The 27,775-nt window shown below is 44.4% G+C and overlaps 1 protein-coding gene across 2 annotated transcripts in view; it reads left to right on the forward strand.

The window, feature by feature from the left end:
• Positions 1-27,775, forward strand: part of PSD3 (pleckstrin and Sec7 domain containing 3) — a 565,935-nt gene that overhangs the window by 185,736 nt on the left and 352,424 nt on the right. For both annotated transcript variants that reach the window (XM_027122996.1, XM_027122997.1), the window contains exons 3-4: positions 2,035-3,139; positions 6,075-6,470. In XM_027122996.1, coding sequence (XP_026978797.1) covers positions 2,035-3,139; positions 6,075-6,470 — 1,501 coding nt within the window. The remainder of the gene's footprint in view (positions 1-2,034; positions 3,140-6,074; positions 6,471-27,775) is intronic.

Below are 27,775 nucleotides of genomic sequence, written 5' to 3' on the forward strand. Positions count from 1 at the left end.
CTAAGACAGCTATAATAAAAAATATGGGCAGTACTAGAACCCTCAGACTTTGCTGGTAGGAATGTAAAATGGTGTAGTTGCTTTGGAAAACTGGCAGTTTCTCCAAACATTAAAGAGAGAGAGTTACCATGTGACCCAGAATCCACTCATAGATATATACCCAAGAGAACTGAAAATAAATGTAGACACAAAAACTTGTACACAAATGTTCATTATTTATAATAGCTAAAATGTGGAAATAACACAAATGTCCATCAGCAGATGAATGGAAAGAAACTGTGGTATATCCATACAATGGAATATTATTTGTCAATAAAAAGAAAAGAAGTTCTGGTACATGGTACAGTGTGGATAAACCTTGAAAGCATTGTGCTAGGTGGAAAAAAAGACCAAAAATGCCACATATTGTGTGATTCCGTTGATATGAAGTAGAACACGTGAATCCATAGAGACAGAAGGTAGGTTGGTAGTTACCAGGGGCTGAGGAATGGTGGCTAATGGATTGGATATAGGTTTTATGGTGGTGGTAGGAGGTGATGAAAATGTTCTGGAATTAGGTTGCGGTGATGGTCACACAATTTTGTGAATATATTAAAGACAACTGAATCTTAAAAGTCCTATCACAGTCTTTATTGAAAAATTTAAAATGTCAGTGTGCCACAGGAAGAGGAATCTTTATTGCTTTTAACTGTCTTCCTTTTCAAAATCAGGGTTTGAAAGTTGCTTCCTCCTCAGATTTCAAGCAAGCCGCATCCTCTTACTTCTGTCTTGTGAAGGTACTATCAATACTACAATCACAGAGAAGTGCTTCTTGGATTCCATCAATACTGATTCGAATTTAATTTAAAAAATGTATTTCAAATTATTTCAAAAATGAAATATGAAACTGAATACACTCTTAGATGTATTATTATTTATCAGATTTTCCACACTGTGGGATACTATACATTAACTTATGTTTCCAAGTTACCTCATTTTGTACATGCCTTGGAATCAAGTCTTTCATGTCATTTCATTGTATATATTCAGACAGTCATCAAACATTTCACTGAATAGGAAGGTGGTAGCTGGCAATGCTTTAAAAGCAATAACAAAAACAACAGGTGTCCTCTGTCATAAAGTTGTCCAAGTGAGGACCCTACATTTCCAGGGTAGATGAGGATATTCTCGATACAAAGTAACCAAAACCAAGTTCAGAAGGAAATTGGATCCTGGGGTGATAGGACTGTAACTGTTATCCATAAATCCTCAATTTAAAATTCTGTTATCAGAGTGTCTTCATTTTTCTCATTGACTGCCGTTTTAATAAGAAAAGGATGTAAATTTGATCCTACATAGTAAATATATGCTAATTGTTTTTACTGCTTCATATATTGGGGTTCTGCATATGATACCATTTAAATTTTATTCATTTGGGATCCCAGAGATCTTTCTTAACATACTAAGTTTCCTATTCCATTTTGACTTCAGTCTCATTCCCCAGGGATGTTCTGAAAGCATTCCCCCCCACAACAGAAATCCAACAGTGAAGGGGAAGCTTCCAGCCAAAAAAATATTTACTGACTTTAAATAGATCATATCTTTTTTCTGAGGCTTCCATCTCAGAGATTGCACTGCACAGGTATTGTTGGCTGGATCGTAAGACTATTTGTTGTTGTGCCCAATATAAATACTTTAGTTGCTATTTCATGAGTGGTATTTGGAAAATGATACATATCCTTATTTTCATCTGTTCTTGCGTATGCAGCAACCGAGGTGCGTGTGTGGGACTTCATCAGAAGCAGGGTTGAATAGGGCGTGTGTCATTAGATCGTCTCTGTCTGTGCCAAAACCTTTGTGGGTACTCTCGTGTAAGCTAAGTGGAAGGGACCACCGGCAGGGTTATGAGAAGCAAGTGTTGCAGAGGTGGGGGCAGGAGACAGTGAAAGGATCCCATAAGGATGACTGAATGCCTGATGCGTATGGAGATTTATTAACACACGTTGGAATCTGTTGTTCAGAACAAGTCATGTGTCCATTCTGTTCTCTTTGTAGGTGATCATGGAGGAAGCACTTTACTCCCCCCGAATGTCACAAATGAATTTCCAGAATATGGGACCATGGAGGAAAGTGGAGAAGGCCTAAGAGCCTCTCTCGAGTTTGATGCCGAGTCTCTGCCGTGCTGCCCTCAGGTGCAGCAGAGGGTCCAGTCTCTTGCTGGCCATCCCTCTGGGCTTCTCAGCGTTACCGGAGGACCAAAAGATGTCAGAGAGGTCCCCTCTCAGAGTCATCTCAAGGAACAGAGTTTACAACCCATTGACTCTTTGATTTCAGCTCTGAAAGCCACAGAAGCCAGAATAGTTTCAGGAACATTGCAGGCTACAAAGGTACTGGATGGAGATGCGGTTTCTACTTTTTTAGTTCAGCAGGTGGAACAAGAGCCAGACCCTGCCAGTCATAAAACACAGAGAGCCAACACACTGTTCCCTGCTGGCCGAGAAAAGTCACCCGATATACCTCTTTCAGCTGAAGTTACGACTGAGGAAGGTTTTTATTTGAGCATCCAGGAGGACCTGACTGCACTATTAACTGGAGAAACTCAAGCAGAGCTTTCCCTAAGAGCTAATAATGGGACAAAGGGGGCTGTCCATGTGCAGGAGCCAGCTTGTCCAGCATCCTCCGTGGGGAGCCCCGTGACCCACAGCTCAGTGGGAAGTGCTGGTTTATTGAGAGAGAGGAGATCTGATCAGGGGAGAGAGCACCCAGAGCAATGTGGTCGAGGCAGCTCCTCAGGACGCCCAGGCCAGGTCAAACATGTGGAATTTCAAGGGGTGGAAATATTGTGGACAGGAGGGGAGAAAAGAGGGACATGGCAACCTGTGGATTTTCAGACATCATTGGAAAGGACAACCCCTCCTGAAAGCAAAGAGTTTTCTAAAGTGCCAGGCCATCTCATCTCATCTGCTGGTTTGTGTGATTCAGCTGGTTTAACTGAGAGTGTTTGGGATGACACCTGGAGAGCTCCTTCAGAGAGGCTGGCCACTGGCTCAGGGCCATTTCTGCCTGAGCCTCTTCATGAGAGTGGAGAGGATGAAGTCTTCCTAAGGGAAAACAAGGAACATCTTGAGACGAAACCTGAATTGGAGAGAGACAGGGAAAGGTGAGCTCGCATAGTATCCTGCTGTCTGTGATGCCAGTGAGAACTCGATTCACAATATCCTGGGTCCTTGTTTACCACAGAATGGAAGAGAAGTGACTGTAAGCTATGTTGCTTCTAAGGTTCCGAGATGTTAAAGTGGTCTTGTTATAAAGTTGTCCATATGGGGAGACTGTGAACTCTAAACTAGGTGACTCCATTTCTGATGTTTTATTGTATTTGACAGGTTGCAACTTCTCCAACATCAAGGTAACTAAATACCCCACGATTATCTTTAACAATGTGGAAAGGTTTGAACTCTTTTTGACATCCTGTAGTCATTACATCCTAACTCAGGCATTTCTTCTGGGTGCAGCACCGTTGCCTGCATACAGCCTTATACATGTAGGAACACAGAGGCTGGCTCAGTTTTCTAGATTGAAAGAGATCAGGAGGTCAGAATTCAGTTCTTCCATGACACTCACATGGGTCTCCCTTCTCACAAGCAGCATGTTTTGATTACAGCCCTGATGAGTAAACTTGGCATCATATGGTATTTCCTGGTCTCTCCCTACATTTCTGGCATCCATACCAGCTGTGAGACTGGAAAAATGGAAGCCATAGCCGTCTGTCTTCACTTCCTTTGCTTGTAGTCTGACTGTAGAGTGTTCCTCTTGGCAAAGTCATTTCAAATGTGTGCCGTCTTGTCAGTCCTCCACCTGTGGTAGTTCACATGGGAAAACATCTGTGTCATGCCTGAAGGGTTTTGTTTGTTTGGTGTAAGGAGATGCCGTTTTCTCCACAGTTAACTAACAGATCCACGAAGAGATGCTCCTTTAGGATGGCTGTCAGGACTCCTCTCCCTCCCGTCCCCATCCCCCCTACACAGAAAATCTCCAGACTCCCCTCAAAAGGAGCCCTGATATGTGGCACATGGCTCGGTAATTATATTCCCACTGGGGTATGCACTTCTGTGCCTGTGCAGATTATTAATTCATTCCTCCTTTCCTCCCGCCCTCCTTCCCTTCCTGTCCTTTCACAAATGGTTTTCAGTTGTCTGCTCTGTCCTTGATACGGCTAGAGATGCTGGGCATAAAGGAATGTTCAAAATAGACATGGCCCTGGGAATTCCCTGGCGGTCCAGTGGTTAGGACTCTGTGCTTCCGCTGCAGGGGGCATGGGTTCCATTCTTGGTTGGGAAACTAAGATCATGCAAGCTGTGCGGTGAGGGCAAAAAAAAAAAAAAACAGTGGAAAATAGACATGGCCTGAGGTCACTGACCTCATGGAATTTACTTCTGAAGATCAACACATTAATAATGCTGGGACCTCTAATTGTGCTGGGTTCCGTAAAGGAGAAGAAGGGAGACATACTAGAAAGAATAGTTTTGTTTTGTTTTAAAGTTTTTTTTGACGTGGACCATTTTTAATGTCTTTATTGAATTTGTTACAGTATTGCTTCTGCTTCACCTTTTGGCCCTTTGGCCCCGAGGCGAGGCACGTGGGATCCCAGCTGCCCAGCCAGGGTTCAGACCCTCACCCCGGCATTGGAACGCGAAGTCCCAACCACTGGACCGCCAGGGAGGTCCCTAGAAAGAATAGTCTGAATGCAGGAGAGAGGCTGATTCGGTTGATGGCTTGGGGAAGGCCTTTCTGTGGAAGTGATAGTTACGCTGAGACTTCAGGAATGAATAGGTGTTTGCCCAGCAGAGAATGGGGAGGAGGATATTCCAGGCAGAGGGAACCACCTGGGCAAAGGAGGACTGCTTGTCGCTAATGGAGCATGCTTCCTGGACACTGCGAAGCAGAAGCCTCCAGGTGCCTTTTAAGATGTGACCCTCCGTCTGCCCTTCTCCCCGTGTGGCTGGAGCCTGGGGGCTGGGGGAGGGTGGGAAGTAGGTGAGCAGAGGTAGGGAGGGGCCTCATCCTGAGCTTCCTGTTTCACTGCAAGTGCCCTGAGGAGCCATTTAGAGGTAGAACCCAGAATAGTACTTGGTGTGGGGTAGACCTTCAGTAATTTAAAAACAGCAGAGACAACTGTACTGTTGAATGTGAATCCTGGTAATACCTAGAAATGTGGGTTACCTACCAGGTAGTTTTATTCCTATTTCTGTTTTGTTCCTGAGGCTGAGCTAGTAATTGGCACATCCAGATTCAGCTCCATGTTTTTCTGTCTCTTGTCTTCTTTCTCTTACTGAGTTTTAAAATTTTATTTAGTTATTCTAATGTTCATTTTTAATATTTGAAGAACATGCTGCATATTAATTAATTAACGCCCCAGGTATATTAACTTGTACGTTTTTTGTAGGTTGTCACTGTTTTGGTTAGCCCTGTAGTAAACACGTTTGTTGGCTCTTATTTATTTATTTTTTCTTTTAAAAGGTCGTTTACTGGCTGGCTGTTTCTGGACCTGAACTCTCTCTGCAGTGCTGTCTTATTGTCACCAGGGGACAGCCCTTGGATTATAGAATATTTATCTTCTTGAGGGCATTTGGTCTTATTTAAATCAGAAAATATTAACAGACTGATGAAAGTTTAGTGTATTTTTAGTCCATTAAGTTTACACAATATATTTATCTTCTAACAGGTCATTTACCTGTTAATGACCTCTTTCTGTTAAAATTAAGAATGATAGTAGCTGTTAATTTGGATTTGTGGAGTTTAGTTGGCTAGATGAAAATTCATTATTTTAACATTTTATTGAAATATTCTTTGGACCTGATTCACATATTAGGAAATAGTTCAAAACTATATTAAATTATGTAGAGGGTAGCATAGCATATGTATGCTAAAGAGTTCTTTCAGCCTGAATATGTTTCTATGAAATCTTCCTTCCCAAATGTATTGACATAAGCCCACTGAATACAAGTGTTAGCTCTATAGAATGTTCCCTTTTTTATATGGTTGGAGGGGAAAAAATAACCTGATATTGAAATTCGTCCGTTTTATGTGCTTTCCAGGATTCTTGAGCAAGAGGAGCACTTTCGGGCCAGAGATGATGATATCCTTGGGTCTGGTTGTGCAGAGGACTCCACTGATGTGTACAGCTCCCAGTTTGAAACCATTTTGGACAACACTTCTTTATACTACAGTGCTGAGTCCTTGGAGACTTTATATTCAGAGCCTGATAGCTATTTTAGCTTTGAAGTGCCCCTCACTCCAATGATACAACAGCGCATTAAAGAAGGTGGTCAGTTCCTGGAGAGGACATCAATGGGAGGACAGCAGGACGTCCTGAGCATCTCTGCAGATGGTGGAATAGTGATGGGCTATTCTGGTGGGATCACCAATGGGCTGAGTGGCTCCAGTAACTCCACCTACACGAAAGGCACCCCAGAGATTGCTTTCTGGGGAAGGTACTGGTCCCATTCTCTTAATTTTGTGCTGGTGGTTTTTGTAGCAGTTTTTTTTTTTGGAAATCTGAGTGTGGAACATATTTGAAAAGCATTTGGCTGGTTTCTGTGGATATAAGTGAATGATGTGAGTGAAAAGTAATTTGGGTTTTGGGGGCAGGTAGAGTACAATTTAGTGGTTTGCCAAATTGGCAACCTGTGGACATTCTATTTGGCAGTATTTCTTGTATTACCATATGTAAATTGGATCCTGAACAAATACTTGTGGGTAATGAGTATGTATTAGGTCCCATGATGCAGCTTTGGTAGCAGTGGCCTGGTGCTGGGAAAGGGACACTGGGAGATCTTGGCTTTCATTCTGCCACTGGCATTGGTTGATTACTTGGGGCAGGTTGTTTGATTAGGCCAGAGACTCCTTGATTGTAAGTAGAGGGTGTTGGATTAGATGGTCACTATAATCTCTCTTGGCCTTTTGCCCTGTGAGGTCCCATTCTGCTGGGAAGTCTTCATGTTCCTGAGATGGTGGGGGAGGATCTAATTATATGGGTGCTTGGTAGAGCTGATTCCTTGGTCAACGCCATAAATACTTATTTTCTCTCTCTACTTTAGGATTTAACTCTCCCTAGAACACAGAATCACAAATTATGTAGGTTTTATGTGCTGTACCTGTCATTTAGTGATTCCCTGTCTCTTTATGGATTATCCAGCATTTCATCTCTTGTCATTCATCATTCTAGGGTCATTTACCTGTCCTTCAGCATCTCCATAAGTGGGAAGAGAATGCTAAACTTCTTAATCATTTTATGAATTTAGTTTTAATATATTTTTCCTGAATTAAAATGTGTCAATTCACATGTTTGGGGAGGTGCAGGGGAGGTTAAATGGGGATAAACTATTTTAAAGTTGTATGAAAAAACGTCAGTTTTTTTTTTTTTTTAAAGTCAGTATACATATTACAGAATTTTTTTTTAATATATAAATTTATTTATTTATTTTTGGCTGCGTCAGGTCTTTGTTGCTGCGTGCGGGTTTTCTCTAGTTGCGGCGAGCAGGGGCTACTCTTCTTTGTGGTGCACGTTCTTCTCATTGAGGTGGCCTCCCCTGTTGCGGAGCATGGGCTCTAGGCGCGTGGGCTCAGTAGTTGTGGCATGTGGGCTCAGTAGTTGTGGCTCGCAGGCTCTAGAGCCGCGGGCTCAGTGGTTGTGGTGCACGGGCTTAGTTGCTCCGCGGCATGTGGGATTTTCCCAGACCAGGGCTCGAACGCATGTCCCCTGCATTGGCAGGCAGATTCTTAACCACTGCGCCACCAGGGAAGTCCCCATATTACAGATTTCTAATGAGCCTGTTTTTATGATCAGTCTGTTCTATGTTAAGTGTTTCCTATAAGCAGTTTATAGGTTTATAGTTCATTGGCTGAGCACATTCAAGACTGGCACATGGTAACGTTGCAGCTATGCATTTCCATGTGAAATAGACCATGGATGTTGGTTGTCTTCTTGGGTCACACAACTCTCAGAAGCAGAAGACCTTGGTCTGAATTTCTTGGACAAGCCACTTATTCTTTCTGAAACCCCCTTTGTTTATTTGCATAGTAGGGTTAATGATACTTAGTATGCTGTGTGGCCATGTGATTTAAAGAGTTAATATAGATTAAAGCACCTAGCACAGTACCTGGTACCACGTAGAAGCTGGAGCAAATGTGTGAATCAGAACTGGCTGATAAACCCGCATTTATACCTGATCTCTAAGAGGTGGTATCCCTGAGGGAAGGGGGGCATCTCTGAGAAGGGGGTGTTTCTAGAAGGGGCCAGAGAGAGAGGTGTCTCTGAGGGGACATCCTTGAGAGGGGGTGTCCCTGGGTGGATGGTGCTACTTTAGTCGTTTAGTTTCACCATCATCTCGGGTAACTGTAAGTTGTGGTAAAATGCAGATAATTTCATTGAAATTCCAATCCAACTTTCTGGAGTGAGTTGAAGTTGTTGGGGACCTGAGGTGTTTTTGGCTGAGAGGCTTTGCTGCAGAAGCCACAGGGAGGGTAAGTAAGTAAAGACAAGAAGTAAACATCAGCAAGTCAGAACAGGAAGGTGAAAGGTTTATCAAAGGTGCAGTTTGCACACTCAGAATAGGAAGCAGCCATCATTGGGGCCAGTGTGAGTGCCAGTCATTAGTAGGGCAGAGCTGGGTAGTTAAGAGAGAGTATTGGGGTAGGTTATAGTATTTTAGCATCTCAGATGTGGACAGTGGTATATACTTCAGGCCAACTTGAGATAAGGTTTCAGCTGTGTTACCTGCATTGTCAAACCATGAGATCTTGCCCAGCCATGAGACCGAATTCCAGTACTGAATGAGAAGCATGTTAGAGATGGGCTCTGGCACTGTCCACATGATTCCTGACCAGTGGTCATTCACCCTTCCTTGAGCACTGCTAGTGATGTGGACAGACCAGCTTGGCAAGGGCACGCCATTTGTGTTCTTGGACTTGGCATAAGATAATAAGCAGTTACAGGTGGAGGAGGTTTTTTGTTTGGTGATTCACGGTTAAAAATTAGGATGGGCTCAATCATTCTAAGAAATTTTAGGGAATCGGGAATAATTTTCATATTTTTCTCTACCTTCTCTGCCTTCTTAGTGCTTTGGAGAAGTTGTAGCACCAGAGGAATCGTGGGTTGAAGAATAATGGTATTTTCCAGCTTAAAGGGGGTCTTAGATAACCCTGTTTCACAGTAAAGAATCTGAGTCCCTGTTGGGTGGGACAGAATTACCTGGTGACAGATCTTGCACCAGAATTCAAATTGCGTGACTCCTAGACCAGGTACATTGACTGTTCTAGGCTGCCTGGTTTCATATTTGTATTCTTTCTTTTGATCTAATTCCTCTCATGCCATATATTCATGGAGCCGTAAGTCTGAGTTGGTAATTGTAGAGCTGGTGGTTGGTGATGGTGTATGTGTTCAGTTTTAGAAAAAAATTTCCAAATTGTTATCTAAAAAAAAAAAAAATGGTTTTGAAGAACCTAGGGGCAGGAGAGGAATAAAGATGCAGACGTAGAGAATGGGCTTGAGGACAGGGGGAGGGGGAAGGGTAAGCTGGGGCGAAGTGTGAGTGGCGTGGACATATATACACTACCAAATGTAAAACAGATAGCTAGTGGGAAGCAGCTGCATAGCACAGGGAGATCAGCTCTGTGCTTTGTGACCACCTAGAGGGGTGGGATAGGGAGGGCGGGAGGGAGATGTAAGAGGGAAGAGATATGGGGATATATTTATACGTATAGCTGATTCACTTTGTTATATAAAGCAGCAACTAACACACCACTGTAAAGCAATTATACTCCAGTAAAGATGTTAAAAAAAAGAGAAAAAATTCCCAAATTGTTAATAAACCTGTCTCCATAAATCTTTTAATGTAATCAATGATCAGGCTTTTAAAAATTTCTTCTGCATTGAAACATCCCTCTGCAGAGGTAAGGAGTAGATACTGAGGTACTGAGTCTGTTAAGGAAGTCCAGACTAGGACGCTGACTGCACAACTGTCACCCCGATTGACTCCCTTCTGTTAGGCACTCAAGGCCAAAGTGTTAGGCTTCAAGGAGAAAAAAATTCATTTATTAATAAATGTTGTGATAAAGCAACACAGCAAAAGTGATAAATAAAACAAGTGCACGTGCTTAGCATTCCACCTCTACTCACTGGTCTCTCCTGTTTCCTTGGCAGTGGACTGGGGGGTCTGACTGTGTCGGATAAAGTGAACTCTGAGGAAAGCACAAAGGAAAGGGAATGATAAGACTAATCTGCGCTGATAATGCTGCTTTGATTCTAGCTGGACTTGAACCAAGAAAATTAAGCCCATTCCTATTGAGTTACTGCTTTTGATGTATAAAGTGTTAGACAGTATTATAAGATCATTTTAGGTTGTCTCTAAACACCATCTTATGTCCTATGCATCATATGTATTCCATAGGTTTTCTTTCTTTAGTAAAGACATGGTGCTTAATTCGCATAATAAGCTAAGAGAAAGGAACATTAATGTTCTGATTTTCCAGGTAAGGAAACTGAGGCTCAGAGCAGTTGAGTAACTTGCTCAAAGTCACACAAATGGTAAGTGCCACACCCAGTATTTGAACCCAGGCAGTCAGGCTCCAGAGACCATTTACTTTTGATCTCAAAACAAAAATATTTTTGCTTGACATTGCCTAGGTATATTTTTAAATACTTTTCTATATCAGTATATGCTTTTACATCATTAAAGATTATTTCAGTGGCGGTATCTGACAGTGATTTCTTTTGAACACAGGATGACACTGTTCTCAATTGTGTTGCTTCCTGTAAGAAAGGTGGAGTGGTTGGGGAGGGTGACGAGGACCTGTGGCACTTCAACACACCTTAGTTCCCTCTCAGGAACACCCCCAGGCCTGGATTTAGCCAGGCTTTGTGGCCAGAGCGGGACTGAGCTCCACTTAAGTCAAAGAAGAAAATACTTCAAATCTGTAATATTCTAGAATAGGGTTGGAAAGGACGTTTGTAGAGAGTATGTGTGCTGACTCTGTCTTTTAAAGGGTTATGTACCTTTGCAGTATCAAATAGATCGCTCATTATAAGCTGAAAACACCTCTTAAGATCCTGGAGTCAATTTGGCAGGAATAGTTAATTCTCTCAGATGCTCTGAACACTGATGTTGACCAGAGAGCTGCATGCCAATGCGGAAATAGCGCACCCTGTGAATGTAACACAATAGTTTAATGAAGGAGCAAAGAGTAGCATCCCCTCCCTTTGTGGTCCAGCTGCAGAGCACTCAGGCTAGCTAGCGGGTTCAGTGGTGCTGTGTGGAATCCAGTCACGTGGCTCCAAAATTAGAAAGGATAATTAGAGACTTACAGATACCCAGGGCCAATGGGTTCCTTTGTGTCTGGGTGCTTCTCCCTCTCCGGCCCATCAGCTGAAGACTGCAGCTCCAGTCAGTAAGTCCTGACCTGAAGCCTGCAGGGCACAAATGTGGTCACTGTGACCATTAGCAGGGTTGAATATTGTTTATTTCTATGGAGCTTGGGTTTGGACAGATGGGAAAAGGGACAGCAAATACAGCCATATGGCAGGGATTTCTCTTTTGATTCTCTGAAATACACACAACTGCCTTTTAAGATTACATTTTTGGTGTAACAGATATATATACTCCACGTCTCGGCTTCCCAGTTTTTCTTTCGGAGGGCGCTCAGGATCCCGAGGAGCCCCGCAGAGGGGGTGGATTACGTCTGTGTGCAGCTCTTACGCCTGGGGAGTGCTCCGGTCAGTTGGGTCCACTCCAGCTGGTAGTTGCCGGTTTTCTGCCTTCTCACCTTTCTCAAATGAAGTGCAGACATTGGAAGTATCTTGTTTCTTCCTGTTTTTCTTTTTCTTTAGTGTCTTTCTGTCTAGGAAAAGTCACATGAAACAAGATTAGTACTTAGAGAAATTTGTTGAAGTGCGATTTCAAATACATTTTGACATCCCAACTTAAAACCTGCAGGTATTTAATTAAGTAATTAACTAATTAATTAATTATTATTTTTGGCCGTGCCACGCAGCTTGTGGTGTCTTAGTTCCCCAACCAGGGATTGAACCTGGGCCCTGGCAGTGAGAGTGCTGAGTCCTAACCACTGGACCGCCAGGGAATTCCCTGCAGGTATTTTAGTATAATGTAAAATATTAAAATCATGTGACATTAGTTAAGCTGGTGACAGGAAAAGACCTTGATCTTGTGAACTTGTTTGGGGGGATCTGGCTGACCTCCTCTGTCCTCTAGGTGGGGAGCTCCTGCCTCTCAGGTTCATTCCTGCTGCTCTGGTGATCTCTTCAGGCCTTTTCTCTCATGTTTTAAAACTTGTTTTGTAGAAGATAGGTTCTTATTTTTCTCTTTCTAGCTTTCTGAAGCAGTTGTGATGATGATTTTTTTTTTTCTTAACTATAAAGGAGCCCCTGCTCATTGCTGAGGGCAGGGGCTCTCCTAGCTTCAGAGCCGGTCATATCTGGGTTCAGATCCTGCCTCAGGTACTTACTGGGGGTGTGATCTTGAGTAAGTTACAGAAAACCTGGGAGCCTTTCCAAGTGTAAAATGGAATGAATAACACCTATTCAAAAGCAAATGAGATTAAGTGAAAAAAAATCAAGAATAGAAAATCAAGTGGTTTCACAATGCCTAGCATGTAGTAGGAGATAACTGTAAACTAATGATAATACGAACAGCAGTGGTAACCTGGAGAAGAGTTGTTACGCCAGTCTACCGCCTGCTCAGGCCCTGGGTCAGCCTCTGAGCTGTCTGAAACACCTGGTACTGGATGTCCTGAATAAAATTCAATGTACTGTGGTGGGGTGGCATAAATATGGGGATTTGGGATCAGAAGACAGGAGGTCAGATCATCCTCTCTACTGGCTGCTTGGTCCAGGGTAGGTTATTTCACTTCTAGGAACCTCCCATTCCTTACTGGTAAAATGGAAATAACCTTATCACCCAGTTTACAGTTCTGTTGTAAGAATTTGCTAAGTTCTAGTTTGTGGATATTCATTTTTATCATGAATTTTGCAGTAGTCTGAGTAATAGTCTAAGGAATATAAGAAAATAAATAAGAAAAAGCCTGATAAAGAAGGAAAGACGCAAGAATTTGGTGAGTGAGTGAATCTAGGACACGGGGGCTGCATCAAGGTGACTGTGAGATTTCCAGTGTGGATGACTTACCAAGTCAGGAAACAATCAGCGGGAGTTGGTGGGAGCAGCAGGGTTTGTAGGAGGGCGCCTCCCAGTGGGGTCTGTTTACACAGATTGAATTTGAGGAGAGGGAGGACCCTTCATATGCAGAGACACGGAGTCACCATTTGGAGGGGAGGCTCGCAGTGAGCTCTGGGAGGGCGAGGAGCGGCTGAGGCCGGGCTGGAGAGAGGTGCACACGGGAGCCCTTGGGTGCTGCCCGTGCGGCTTTCTGATGCCACCTGGGTAGGACGTATGCCTCTGACCGGAGTTTCCAGGCGGCTCTTTGGTGCTCACCTTCAGTCCCCAGCAGTGTCCGATCGTCAGGGAGCCGGTGTGGCTGTCCTCTCAGGCAGGCCTGGCTCTGGCTCTGGGGGTTTGGCCTCTCCCTGTTTGCTGGGGTCTCTTGTATAACTCGGTGATGACTTCAGGAAATGGTCCTGGATTTGAAACAGGGTTTCCCAGAAGCATTCTAATTCTGTAGTTTAAACCTTAAGACATACAAAGTAGTGACCTGGACGTTGGTGTGAAGAGTGCTGTGGAGTGCTGGCTAAGTGGGTGATCTTTCATCCAAGACTATATTGCAAGACCTCAAATGATAGAGGACATTGGAGTTACATGTTATTACAAGGAGAATCATAGCTCTAAATAAAAACTGGATTGGCGGTTATTTTAACTGGTCAGGGTGATGCAGCAATCTTTCTATTCATATATCAGTGCAATATTTAACTTTTAAAGGAAGCAATAACGTTTTCTCTCAGCAGAGGTCACTTAACACAAGACTTGCAACATTGGATGAGAAACGTTATCCATTGATCCGCTGGGGAAGAAAAAAGACAGAGACCTTCTCCAAATAAAGTTCTCTGAAAGTCTTTTACGTAGAAGTACCAATTTATCAGAGCCCCAAATGGGTATGTTTCCAGTGCTTTAATCTTGTTTTTCTTTTTCTCCCGTGTGTCTTAGACACTTTCTGTAAACTGTATTAAATTGGCACAAGCTCCTAGCAGAGCCCTGCTATTCAGTACCGTAGGGCCATGGTGCCAGGCGAGTTGAACATAATCTTTCTCATGCATGCTAATGAGGATTAATGTAAACTCCATCTAAACCATCTAGCGTCTAAATGTTAGAGAAATCCCTTGACAGCTTCTCATGCCCTTGTGCTTGGGCCTCTGTCCCCAGGCACTTTTCTCTGAAGCTGGAATTAGGAGGCACTCTCCATGCTTTGCCACCACAGATTATGACTCTGCTGGTCGAGGGTGGTAGCCAGGCAGTGACAGCTTCGGAAGCTTTTCGTGGAAAGATGCTCATGTTCAGCCTAAGTTGTCAACCTCTGATTTTTGAGCTTGTTAGAAATGTGTAATGCAGACCTCATCCCTGACCTACTCAGTCAAAATGTGTATTTTAACAAATTCCCAGGTGATTCATGAGTACTTTAAAGTTTGAGAAGCACGGGAAACTGTTAAAGGCAGAATACAAAGCTGAGTAAGACAGTCCGTGTCCTCGGGGGCGGGAGGGCGGCAGGCCTGTTATATGTCACTGTGCTACTGGCAGGGAGAAATTTCTTAACAGAGGTTCATAAAAGTGAGTGGCCCTGGCTGTGAACTTTGAAATGATTTCTTGTGTCACCTTTGGTGTAGTGATCACAGGGTGCCCATTCCTGCTCTAGAAATATAGAGGTTGACCCATTTTCCTGCTAGGAAACAGTATGGTTTCCTAGTGAAGAGTGTGGGTTAAGTCAGACTGCTTTGGCTTATATTTTGTGAATTATCTCTACTAAACCTCAGCTTACTTATCTGGGAAAAGGGATAATAATTTACTGTCACTTGATGATTACTCAGAAAATGTTGGCTCTTATTTTCAGTAATAACACTGCTTGAACTGTTCTCTTTAAAACTTCCTCAAAGTCACCTGCTGTGAGTGTACCATGGTCAGATCAACTTAGGATGTTGTTTATCTGTAATAATAATTCTAAGAGCCTTAGATTACTTGAAGGTGAGGAGTTTTAATGATAGTTTATTTTCTTCATAATTATACAGCAGCTGTACCTCGACACAATGGTGACATTTTCTAGTCAAGAGTAGTAATATGAAATCTTTAGTATAGAGAAATTAAGAGGTATTGAATAATTATTATTGTGAAACAAAATTATAAATGTTCATTATTCACACTCCATTCACTTAGCAACTATTTTAGGGTTCATCATATAATATTATACTTAGGTCTGAGCCTGTCCCTCCTATTAGGCAGTGAACTTCACAAGTCTTTAGATTTAAGACTCAGAGAACCTGTTACAGAGTCCAGCACATGCTGGGTGCCCAGTTTTTGTTGAATGAGGAACTCAGTTAGCAGCTGCTCTATACTAGGTACTAGGTGTCTCCCAAAGAGGGGGCAGATAACTTCACAGATCACTCTGGAACAGGGCCTAGTGGGTGGGGCACTAAGGTTCCGAGGCCAGGACTACTCCAGCATGGGCTTTGGAGGACCCGGTGGGTGTGTGGACATGGTTGTGGGCTGGGGGAGACTTTCCAGGTGGAGGTAGAGTTAGGAACAGCTGCTTGGATTGGGGGCTTGAGAGTGGGGAGTTCAGGGCTTATTAATCTCTTTGCCTCCTGTTGTGTTAATTTTCTAGATTGAGGCCACTGAATCCACTTGAAAGGCAGTCATCATGCAGTTGACTTTTACAACTTCTGCACGTCCTAGGCACACCCAGAAGTGTAAAAGTTAATAAACACCTTCCATCTCGCCAGCCAATTTGAGAAATAAAATGTTGCAGTCAGTGCCTCTGTGGTCCCATCTCTCTTGTTCTCTTCCTAAAGGTCACCATGACCTGTGGGCGTGTATTGTGCCTATATAGGTGTCAACCCATAAACAATATATGATATTCTTTCACATGTTTCTGAACTTTATATAAGTGCTATCTTGTTTCCTTTTGTAACTCACTTATTTGCTCAACATTTCAAATTCATTCTTACTGATTCATAACGCCCTAGTGTATTAATTATTTGCTGAATAATATTCATTGCATGAATATACACTGTAACTAATTTTCCCATTTGTCTAGTTATGAACATTTTGGCTGTCTTGTATTTTTGTTATTTTAAATGGCATGGCAGTGAACATTCTAATTAGTGGCTTCTTGTGCACATGTGGAGAGTTTCTCTAGGCTAGGTATATATTTAGGAATAAAATTGCTGGACAGTAAGTTATAATCATTTTCTGGGTGAACCAAGGCATTCTTGAAAGGGCATATTACATTTTCTTTGAGAGTATGTAATTTTATCTACTTCTGTTTATAAAGTAATTTTTAGTTATTTTACCTCCTGATCCTTATAATTCCCAAATCCCAACAAAAATAGCAGGAGCTTAAAGAGAAAGCATGGGAAAAAAATGAAGCGAAACCAGTCTCCTTTCCCTTCAGGAGCTCTGATGTGTACTCTGTTATCCATTAGTTAGGCCTGGTGCGCGTCCATTCCGTCCGCCCCGCCCCCGCCCCCCACCCCCAAGTCCCGTAGGTCCCAGTTTCTCAGATGCCTTGGTGGCAGTTGTTGCCTGCGTCTGACAGCTGTGAGTGTTGTCAGTCCGCTTCTGGCCGTCTAAAGCAGGGTTTGAGCAAAAGGCCAAATGAGTCTTTTCATTTAAGGATAGCAGAAAAACAGGAACAAAACTAGAAAATAGGAAAACACAAATCACATAAAATAAGGTGTGAATTTAACACAGGTGAATTTTATATAATATAAATGAATCAGATCTATTTATTGCCTATTTCAGCCATTCCCTTATAGCCAGAATGTGTGTGCTGTAGGAAATGACGGTCTTTAAAAATAGGACCTCAAAAACTGTAGTGCTACTTAAGAAAAACAATGCTGAGATTAACACTTTTGTTCTTCTTTTTCAAATGATGTTGGACAAACTCTCTTTCTCACATAAGCAGCAACCACTCCAGATAAGCTAGCACAGCTGTCCTTTCTCCCTGTAGTCAGCTGGCCTCCTGGCTTCTAAAGAGTTAAGCTGGAGGTTTGTGAGGTCATGCGTGGCTTCCCAGGATCTGGACTTCTGAAGCTCTCTTGGAGGGGGGCTGCCTGCGGAGAGGGGAGGCGGGGCAAGGGGAAGTACTCCTTCAGCTTCTTCAAGTTCTTACCCCGCAGTCCTGAGGGAACAGTGGCGTTCTGGGAGAATGTCGCTGCCGAGTCAGGGTGCAGCAGTCTGCGCTCCCAAAGGAAGCAGCTGTAGAAGTGCATTGAAAGAGCCCTTGCCGATGATGAAGTTCTGCTAAACAGATGGGACCAGGGGATGTTCTTTGTATTCGTGACAAAATTACGGGCAGGCTGTTTGCTGACAAAGGTAACTGGAATTGACTTTATGTTCTTTGTCTGGTCCCAGGCAGTGCTGGATTATGTGTGATTGTACTTACAGAAAATTCCTTGGATTTTAAACTTTTATTTCAAGTGAAAAACATTGTAAGAAAGTCTTAGAAGAAACTTAGGAAAATGATAATTCCTGTATATTGTTTTCTAAACAAGGATGTCCAAAGTGCGGAGGGTGTATTTGTACAGGGCTGTGATGTTTGGGCAGTGAGATGCTCCCTTGATGGAGCTGTGCTGCCCTTTGAGGCCAGCAGGTGTTGCTCTGCGCTCCTGCACCCAGGGCGGTGCCAGCCGCCTTCTACTAAACTTCAGGCGTCGGGAGGTCACCAGCTTGAGCTTTGTCATTTCAGTGGAGTCCATTCTGACTGCTGCGCAAGGCTCCCACTCTTATTTTGGTGTATCACTGCTCTAAAGGGAAGTTGGCTATGCTGTTAGTGTAGAGACATGATCTGTCTTAGAATTTGGCATTGGTTTTGAAACTTCAAAGACTAGTCCGTTATCTAAAGAAAAAAGGTAAAGGGAGTTTTTATCTGGAGCTGAGGGAACGAGCTCCACAGTTCTCTCTGGGAAGGTCTCTTTTCATGTTCAGGCCAGGGCATATGCTGGGCAGCTCTAGGGTCAGATGGTAGAGAAGGGCCAGAGCCAGTGCGTTGATATTACTTCCATTCTTGAGATGCTTGGAGTTAAAAGATTCATGGACACCCCAAGGCCGGTGAGAACCTCAGGGCTTGGATGTCTGGGGTAGCCAGCTGAGTGTAATTGGTGTGTTGGTGAGTATGTATGAGCCTGGACTGAGGAGTCATAGTCTCAGCGGTTTAAGTTTTACCTCCGTTTCTTACCGTTTGACCTCTAGTGAGTTACTGCACTACCCTGACCCTCAGTCTCTTCACACGTGAAGTAGGAACGGTGACCGGAGCGAGCTCGGGGTGGCGGTTGTGAGGGTTAACAGAGGTGCAGTGCGTGGGCGAGTTCAGCAGCCTTTCTCCTGTCTTAGTCAGAGCTCAGCAGGTGTGAATAAAGCACGGCTATTACTGTGTTTAAGTCGTTCTCCCTTACATCAGACGTGAGAGGGCCTGGGCTTGGGCCTGTAGACTGGTGGTCACAAACATGGACTTGTGGGTACGCTCACACAGTAAACGTGTCAGGGCTTCTTTGTGCCAGGGTTCCAGGCGGTGCCTCCTCAGCGCCTGTGGCCCCTTGCCCCGCCCTGCCCCTCTCCCCCAGTCATCTCTCAGATGGAGCCTTTGTGGAAGGCTCCACAGAGGGAGGGAGGAAGATGGGTAGGTTGGTACAAAACCATCAACGCTGTGAAAACGTCTTTATGCTCAAGTCCTTTCAGTGAGGGTTAGTTTCATCGTCTTTGAATGGGGAGAACAGCACTGTGCGCTCACGTGCCGCTCAGGGGCCACGCAGCCCACACTGGGAGTGCAGTGGAAACGTTGTCGGGACCTGGCCGCTCCTTCTGGTTCTTCCTGTAGGTGCAGGTCGTGCTCTGCCTGGAGCGGTGGCCGCTCTTACCGGGTTTTTCTATGTTCACAGGTTGACCCGTTCTGTCTTCATGCTCCAGGAGTTAGTGGCTGGGCGAAGCTCCTTAGCTCCTATTTCCTGGACTATAGCTTGTGGATGATGTCTTTTTTCCGTGGTTATTGAAGACATTAAATGAGATAAAATATGTGAAAATGCCTAACAATTTGTTTGCTCCTTTAAGAATTGCTCTATGTTTTTCCGTTACTATGAGGGGAAAAATCATACAATTTGTAAATGAGTCTCTTTTCCCCTGTTTTGCTTTTATAAAGGTTTCATGTTTAGATTAGTGTTTCTAAAGCTTTTGTTTAATTTAAAATAGTTTAGTCAGTTTCTGTTTGCCTGCATGACTTTCCAGTGCAGCTAATCCTTATAGCTTTTAAATTTAATTTTGAACTAGTTTTTTTCAGAAATACAAAAGGAATATGTGCCGATGGTAACAATTCAAACTGAAGTCCCTGTGGTCCCACTTTGCCGAAGGGACCTCCTGATGGTTCGTAGGGTGTCCTTGCAAGGCATGGTCTGTGCAGCTCTTTGGGGACCAATTTTAAACTACCTTACAGTGTGAAAGCACAAACGATGGAAAGTTCTTTCAGAGTTGCCAGCCTCCTGAAACGTGGTTCCTCCCTACAGCTCTACCACGCAGCGCTGGAGTGTTTAGCAGCCCCTTGGAGGGCGCGCGCCTGCACAGCTGGGCTGTGTCACCAGAGCTGAGTGCATTCGACAGGGCCAGCTGTAGCCACACCGTGGTTCCTGCCATCAGGCCAGAGTTCCTGCAGGAGAGTGAGCCATGGGCCTCTCTCAGCAGATGCCAGGGCTGACCCTGCTCTGAAAATGCCCAGTCCTGACGTTCTAGGGAGGCAGAGCCTGTGTTGGGTTCCAGCAGGGCTATTAGTGATTATGTAGCTGGCCTGAGGGTGTGATTCAGTCACCCCACTGGTGTACGGTTGTGTTTGGCTTTTTGTCATTAGTAACGTTGGGTTGAGGGAGCGTCAGAGAGGTGTGCTGAGTGTGGGCTTGGAAGATACGGGCTCAGCTGCCAGGCCGGCTGCTTACCAGCTGTGAGCCGGGGCAGAGCTTCCTTGGTCCTCAGTTTCTTTACTTGGAAACTGGGACCATTGTGAGGTGTGAAGTAAAATAATGCACGTGACAGTGCTAAGTAGACTACGAAGTGCTCTGTGGATTCTTTAAGTCTCTTAGGTGTTTGGTGTCCTTGACCTTACCCAACCTCTTTGTGAGTATCGTGTGTCCCATCTGCTCCTGAGTGGTCCCGGCATGCCTACAGCCTGTCTTCAGAAGCAGGGCGGGCAACAGAGTTTCTGCGCTCAGCATGTTCTTCAACAAGCTACTCCCTTTTGTTGATTCAGCTGGTCCTCTGTGGAGGCCCTGCTTTTCAGCCAGGGAGACACTGGGGACTGAGGCCCAGAGCACCTCTGTTGGCCCAGCTCTGCTACTGATCCTGAGACCCAGTCACTTCCTCTCTTGATCCCTGCATGTCCTCATCTTTAAGACATTTGTATTTGACATGGAAATGATGATTCTCTTCCTTTTTCTGTCTTTCCTCAACCTTGCTGTATCCATCAAATTACTGAACAATTTCTGCTTCCCCTTTTAAACAGCTTGGGACAGTTATCTTCAAAAAGATAAGACAAGTGAGTAATGAGGCTGTGAACAGCAAGTTGAGGAATGCTGTGTTGACTTTTGAGCCCTAAATGTGGAAAAGGGTGATGGGGTGTTCAGGGTAAGTATCAAATTGTCCTGCCCATAAGCCACTGACCTTGACATTGGTTTGTTTTATATTCATCCAGAATTGGTCACCTTTGATTAGGGCTTCTGTGTCTCAGACCTGTTGTTATGGGAGCTGTGAGAACCTGAAGGAGAAGAGAAGAAGGATGCCCTGGCAGCTGAAATGGAGATGCCACCAGGAGAAGAAATGGAGAATGAATTTCTTGGAGCTGGAGACAGTGATCCCTTTGGGTCAGGGAGGGCCTTTGGCCAGGCTGTGTGTGCGAGATGTTTGCGTTGCTGTGGTTTGGTTCTCAGTGCTGTTCATCCATCCTGGTTTCCTAAGTTCTTTGTCTAAATCTTGTTGAATAGAGGAGCACATCTAGCAGGTGTGGACATTTTAGTCTGGCTTTCCCAGGACAAGACTGCATTTCTGGGTGACAGAATGACAGGGAAACATTTGTATTTCTTCAGTGTTTTGCTGCTAAAAGATAAGCAAAAAGACAGTTAAAAACTTATCTCTGCAGCTTACAAATCAGAAGGCTCAGGACTGGCCCAGGTAAGGGGAGACAGTCACTGACCGTTGGAACTTGTATCTCTAGTGAGTCCCTTGGGGGACCCATCAGATGAGCCGGCTGTTAGAGACTCATGAGTTGTCCTTCTGGTTGAAATAGGTCACCTAGAGAATTCCAGCACTTCTGGCTTTTAAGGCAGTGGTTGATAGGAGGAACACAGATTTGTCTGTGATTGGCTGAATGATCTGAGTGTGTGACTGTGTGTTACAGGAATTATCTCTGCTCTAGACCCTTCCAGTTGCAATGTGAGTGAAGATTCTGTTGCTCAAGACTTGACACTTCTTGCTGAATTCTGAAGGGTGGGGTCTCACAAACTGACCTACTATAAACGTTGTAACAAGCAGATCAGTATTTAAGTGCCAGGTGTTATAAGTGCTGCTTCAGGATTGGAGGTGGGGACATGGCCAACAGGTTTAGAAGGTAATGGAGAGTACCAAAAGTAATGGAAATAAAAACAAAAATAAGCAAATGGGACCTAATGAAACTTAAAAGCTTTTGCAAGGCAAAGGAAACTACAAACAAGACAAAAAGACAACCCTCAGAATGGGAGGAAATATTTGCAAACGAATCAACAAAGGATTAATCTCCAAAATATATAAACAGCTCATGCAGCTCAATATTAAAAAAACAGACAACCCAATCAAAAAATGGGCAGAAGACCTAAATAGACATTTCTCCAAAGAAGATATACAGATGGCCAAGAAGCACATGAAAAGCTGCTCAACATCACTAATTATCAGGGAAATGCAAATCAAAACTACAATGAGGTATCACCTCACACCAGTTAGAATGGGCATCATCAGAAAATCTACAAACAACAAATGCTGGAGAGGGTGGAGGGTGTGGAGAAAAGGGAACCCTCTTGCACTGTTGGTGGGAATGTAAATGGATACAGCCACTATGGAGAACAGTATGGAGGTTCCTTAAAAAGCTAAAAATAGAATTACCATGTGATCCATCAATCCCACTACTGGTCATATATCCAGAGAAAACCATAATTCAAAAAGAGACATGCACCCCAATGTTCATTGCAGCACTATTTACAATAGCCAGGTCACGGAAGCAACCTAAGTGCCCATCGACAGACGAATGGATAAAGAAGTTGTGGTACATATATACAATGGAATGTTACTCAGCCATAAAAGGAACGAAATTGGGTCATTTGTTGAGACATGGATGCAGCTAGAGACTGTCATGCAGAGTGAAGTAAGTCAGAAAGAGAAAAGCAGATATCATATATTAACGCATGTATGTGGAATGTAGAAAAATTGTACAGATGAACGGGTTTGCAGGGCAGAAATTGAGACACAGATGTAGAGAACAAACGTATGGACACCAAGGGGAGAAAGCTATGAGAGGTGGGGATGGTGGTGTGATGAGTTGGGCGATTGGGGTTGACATGTATACACTGATGTGTATAAAATTGCTAACTAATAAGAACCTGCTGTATAAAAAAATAAATAAAATAAAATTCAAAAAAACCCGACAAACATATGTGGCCAATGGTAACTTTTACAGGTACAGAATCTAGTCCTGTGGCAGCCATGAAAAAAAGAAAAGACACATGCACTCCAATGTTTACTGCAGCACTATTTACAGTAGCCAGGTCACGGAAGCAACCTAAATGCCCATCGACAGACGAATGGATAAAGAAGATGTGGTACATATATACGATGGAATATTACTCAGCCATGAAAAGGAACGAAATTGGGGCATTTGTAGAGACGTGGATGGATCTAGAGATTGTCATACAGAGTGAAGTAAGTCAGAAAGATAAAACAAATATCGTATATTAATGCATATATATGGAACCTAGAAAAATTGTACAGATGAACCGGTTTGCAGGGCAGAAATAGAGACACGGATGGAGAGAACAAACGTATGGACACCAAGGGGGAAAGCGGCAGGGAGGTGGCGGTGGGATGAGTTGGGAGATTGGGATTGACATGTATACACTAATATGTATAAAATGGATAATTAATAAGAACCTGCTGTATAAAAAATAAAATTCAAAAAAAAAAAGGTAATGGAGAGTAAACCTAAGGAGGAAGTTGGTGTAAGGTGGATTTTGCCTTGAATTTTCTGGCATCTTGACCTTGAGAAGCTGGTGTGTCCCATCCTTGGCTGTGACTTTGAATTCACCATGGAAATTGCATAGCTGAGCATTTTCTGAAGTTTAAAAACGAGGGAACTCAAAAGTCTCCACCTGAAACACAGCCGAAGAATGTTACTTGTGGCATTTAACGTAATGACAGACTGCCCAGTCCACGGCCCCACCTTCGCTGTGGGATTCTGTCATCCTGGGCTCCTCAGTTGGTAAGCAGTGTGGATTTCACAACCCATTCCTTGGAAAGTAACCTTTTCTTTTTAAATGAGAAAAACATTTTTGCTAACAAAATATTTTACTGGGAAATTTAGGTTGAACAAAACAGATACCCACCACCACACACACACACACACACACACACACACACACACACACACACACACAAACACACAAACACACACACACACCCCTCAGGCAGCCTCAGTGCAGCGTGTGAAGTGTCATCTTACCCTGCTGCTCCTCCTGGGGAGCTGCCCCTCCTGAGTCAGTCGAGCCCTTCCTGTGGCGCTGGGTCTTCTTGGGAGGCTGCGAGGTCCATCTGCAGGAGCTGGGCCTGGTTCCCAGGGTGGGCCTGCCCCGCCCAGGGTGTGGTAAGGATCCCGACCCACCCAGGGTCGGCCGGTGTACAAGTAATATTTATCTTGTGTTACACTCAGTTTTATGAAAACAGCTGAGGATAGCAGTCTGCTGTAACTGTACACCAAGTTGGTTAAAAGTGTCATTATAAAGGAAGTAACAGGATTTAGGGATATTTTTTTCTCACAGTACTGTATATATTATGTGACCAGTGGTTGTCCTTTCTGTGCTTGGATGCCATTCTTTTCACCTGTTTTCTTGATGGCGTATTTTCTTTTCCTGCTTCCTTTCCCTCTGTCTTCAGGGCCTTTCCATCATGCTGAGCCTCCACAGGCACAGATGGACAAGGCCTTTAAGCTGCTGTGTTGCCGTGGCCATTGCACACGTGAGGCCAGCCTGAGTCTCATGAGCCCAGGGGTTGCCTCCTGACCCGTCTGTGCAGGGTGGGCCTCTGAGGTTGTCCCGTGTCTGCTGGTGATGCCGGGGGGCCGTAGGAAGAGCGTCGTGCTGGGAGTTGGGAGGCGTGGGCTGTGGCCCTAGTTCTGTTCATATCCAGATTCTTAACCTCCCTCCGAGGCCTTCCTTTACTCATCTGGGAAATGAGATTAGATTCAGCAATTCACGAAGCATATTCTCAACTCAAAAAATTCATTATTTGGCTCTATGAAATCGTACTAATTCTGGCTCCTGAGATTAGCTCTTTGTGACCAGTTAGGACCTTCTACACAAGAACAGATTGAAAAGCAGCTAGGAGACTGGAATTGGAGCGGGTAGAAGAACTCCAGGGCTGAGCACCGCATGTGTCGCTCGCTGGCCGGCTGGGAGGCCAGAAAGCAGGTGCATGAGGGAGCAGGGTCCACTCTTCCCCGACTTTCTTGGGTGGCTTTGCACAGCCTGACTTTCTGCATGTTCTTCCTTGAAAGCAACAACCACTCGTTACCCTTCCTCAGTCTGAACTGCTTGGGAAGAAATACTTATTCTGAAACCCAAATGCCCCTCTTCTAGGAAGGCGAGTGCAGAGATGGTAGGAGACTAATTCTTCTTCTCTTGGCTGAAGTAAGGAACTAAAGATTGCGTCTTTTCCGCCCCTTATCAGAGGGTCCCTGTTTCTCACATGAAGGCAGAAGTGTGGGCCCCAGCGGCTGAAATGAAACCAGGACGGAGGAGGTAAATGTCCACGTAATCCTCTCTGGAGTCTCAGTGTCCAGTGCGTGTATGTTGCAGGCCTACACTTAGGGGACATATTCTCTCCGTTTCGAACTGAAGAAGCGTGGACGTGACCATCTGGAGCCTGGGGCTTTATCGTGCCTCACATTAGCTCTGTGACTCCGGGCATGTCCCTTACTCTTTTTTTTTTTTTTTTTTTTTTTTGGTGGTACGCGGGCCTCTCACTGTTGTGGCCTCTCCCGTTGCGGATCACAGGCTCCGGATGCGCAGGCTCAGCGGCCATGGCTCACGGGCCCAGCCACTCAGCGGCATGTGGGATCCTCCCGGACTGGGACACGAACCCATGTCCCCTGCATCGGCAGGCGGACTCTCAACCACTGCGCCACCAGGGAAGCCCCCTTACTCTTTTCTGAGCTGGTGTCATGTTTAAAATGAGGGAGTTGGGCTAGGCAGGGCAGTATTTAGGGTTGTTTCCGGATCCAGTGTGCCAGGAACTTGAGATCCCCCTCTTCATTTGCAGGTTGTGGGAGGGGAGTGGCCATGCGGGAACAGGAGAGGAGCAGCCAGCTTGTGCGGACGCCTTGTATCCAGCCTGCAACCTCCTTGGGCAGAGGCTGTCTCATAATTTTTGTGCAGCACTAACTCCCAGTTACCACAGAGCGTCTTACAGTTGATGTTGTCTTTGGTCAGTGTGCAGATTTTGGTGTTTATTTATCAAGGTGTCACAGCCTGAGGCGCCCAGTTAGGAGCACAGCCGCCCAGGAACAGGAGAGGCCTCCCCGTCTGAGTTGTTCCTTTGTGGCCATGGAACTTTTGAACTGTCTGTCCCTTCACAAGGAGTGTCTCCCTCCAGGGGTGGCAGAAACGTTTCTGTCCATCTCCCTCTTTCTGTTTCTTTGTTTACCTTCAACATAAGCCTTAAGGACACTCGTCCCCCAGCCCGTGTTAACTGCCTGTTCACATTCAGGTTGAAGAGCTGCTGGTGCCTTTGAACCTCGAGGGGAGGTTTAGCAGGGACAGCCATGCTTCTCCAGGGAACTGTCTGCCTTTGCCTTCTTGTTTTAATGGTAGTGCCAGTCAGAACGCTTGTATTCCATCCGTAAGGCCCAGCACATGCACTGAATGGCTTACTGAGCATATTTTCTGGTCACGATGGGATCTGAAAATCTCCTTTTCCTATCCTGATTCTTTCAGTACCACAGGGCAACTTTAGAGTTGGCAAATTACCTTGTTTAAAATACATCCCAACTCGGTGAAGGATCCCACTCTTCCCAGTCCTGGAGAATTCTTTTATTGAGGCTCATCCCACTGACTTAACTGAAGAAGATCAGTACGAGTGCAGGTCATTACAACTGCATTTAGTTATCTGTGCTGTTGGTCAACAGAGTTATAAAGGATTTCATTTATATATGTTTATTTTATTCAAAACAATAATTTTAGTATTCTCTCCTGTCAGATTTTTAGACAAGGAGATAGTTTGATTCATCTGAGTTTCTCTCTTCTGACATTTCCTAACTGATGTAGTAATGAGACCTTGGAACTTTCACCTGTGGGCAACAGGGAGGAAGAGGAGAGAGTCAGAGGGCTCACAGAGCCCCCAGCCATCCCACGGGCACAACTGACAGGGTGCTGATGTGGTGATTCCAGAGCCCTCTCAGCTTGGAGTACTTGAAACCCTGAAACCCTGTCCTGTGCCCCTGGAAGTGATGACTGAGGAGAGAGTTGCCACCCCGCTTATGTCACTAACTTTGGGACCGCAAGCAGGACTGTGTCGGTGGGATGGCACAGCTGCCAAAGGCCCCGGGTGTCCGCTCCAGGAGACTGTGTGAACCCGGCTCGCTCCTGCTGTGACGGCCTCTCCCCGCCAAGGTGGTGTCTGCCTCCATGTGCCAAGGACCTACAACTAGTATAGTCTCAATCAGAATGGTATTAGTGCAATATGCTATTTACTTTTGAGGAAATGTTCTAGTTTACTAAATATCATATTCTTACCTCCTGCTTTTTTTACATTTAGAACAAACTTACCCTCAAGTTAAAACTTTATTTAAGCAACAAGGTTTTAGAAAATCTAGGTTAGTTTGTGAACTCATATGACGTGCTTTGAGGCTTCCATGGCTGTACATTCTTAGATTTGAGTGCAAACCTTTCCCCACCGATTTGGAATGAACTGGGCATTGTAGCTGGTTTTGTATGGAACAGTTGTTTCAGATCCCAACCCTGTAATGACATCATTTTCTTTATACCCAAAGTAAATGCTGTGCAGACTAGATGATTCTGGAATTTGACCTCCCTGTATTTCTCCTGATTAAACTCTTCTCTTGCAGAGGAGCCATGCTAGTGCACAGGCCCTTATACGTTATTGTTTTTGTGCCTCTAACTTTTCTGGTAATAAATCTTATTTTTCTGTGAGAAAGCAGCCCATCCTGTTTGAGGGGGCGTAGGGGTTGTGGCTGAAATTGCAGATGCATCCAGTGTTCTGTTTTGATTTTCTAACTTCAGAGTGCCTTTTCAGTGGAAGTGATTCAGTCTTAATTGTTATTATATTTAGCCAAG

Source organism: Aethalodelphis obliquidens, unplaced genomic scaffold (genome assembly GCF_003676395.1).
Source record: "Aethalodelphis obliquidens isolate GAN/ISIS:26980383/991018 unplaced genomic scaffold, ASM367639v1 scaffold25, whole genome shotgun sequence".
Classification (NCBI taxonomy): domain Eukaryota; kingdom Metazoa; phylum Chordata; class Mammalia; order Artiodactyla; family Delphinidae; genus Aethalodelphis; species Aethalodelphis obliquidens.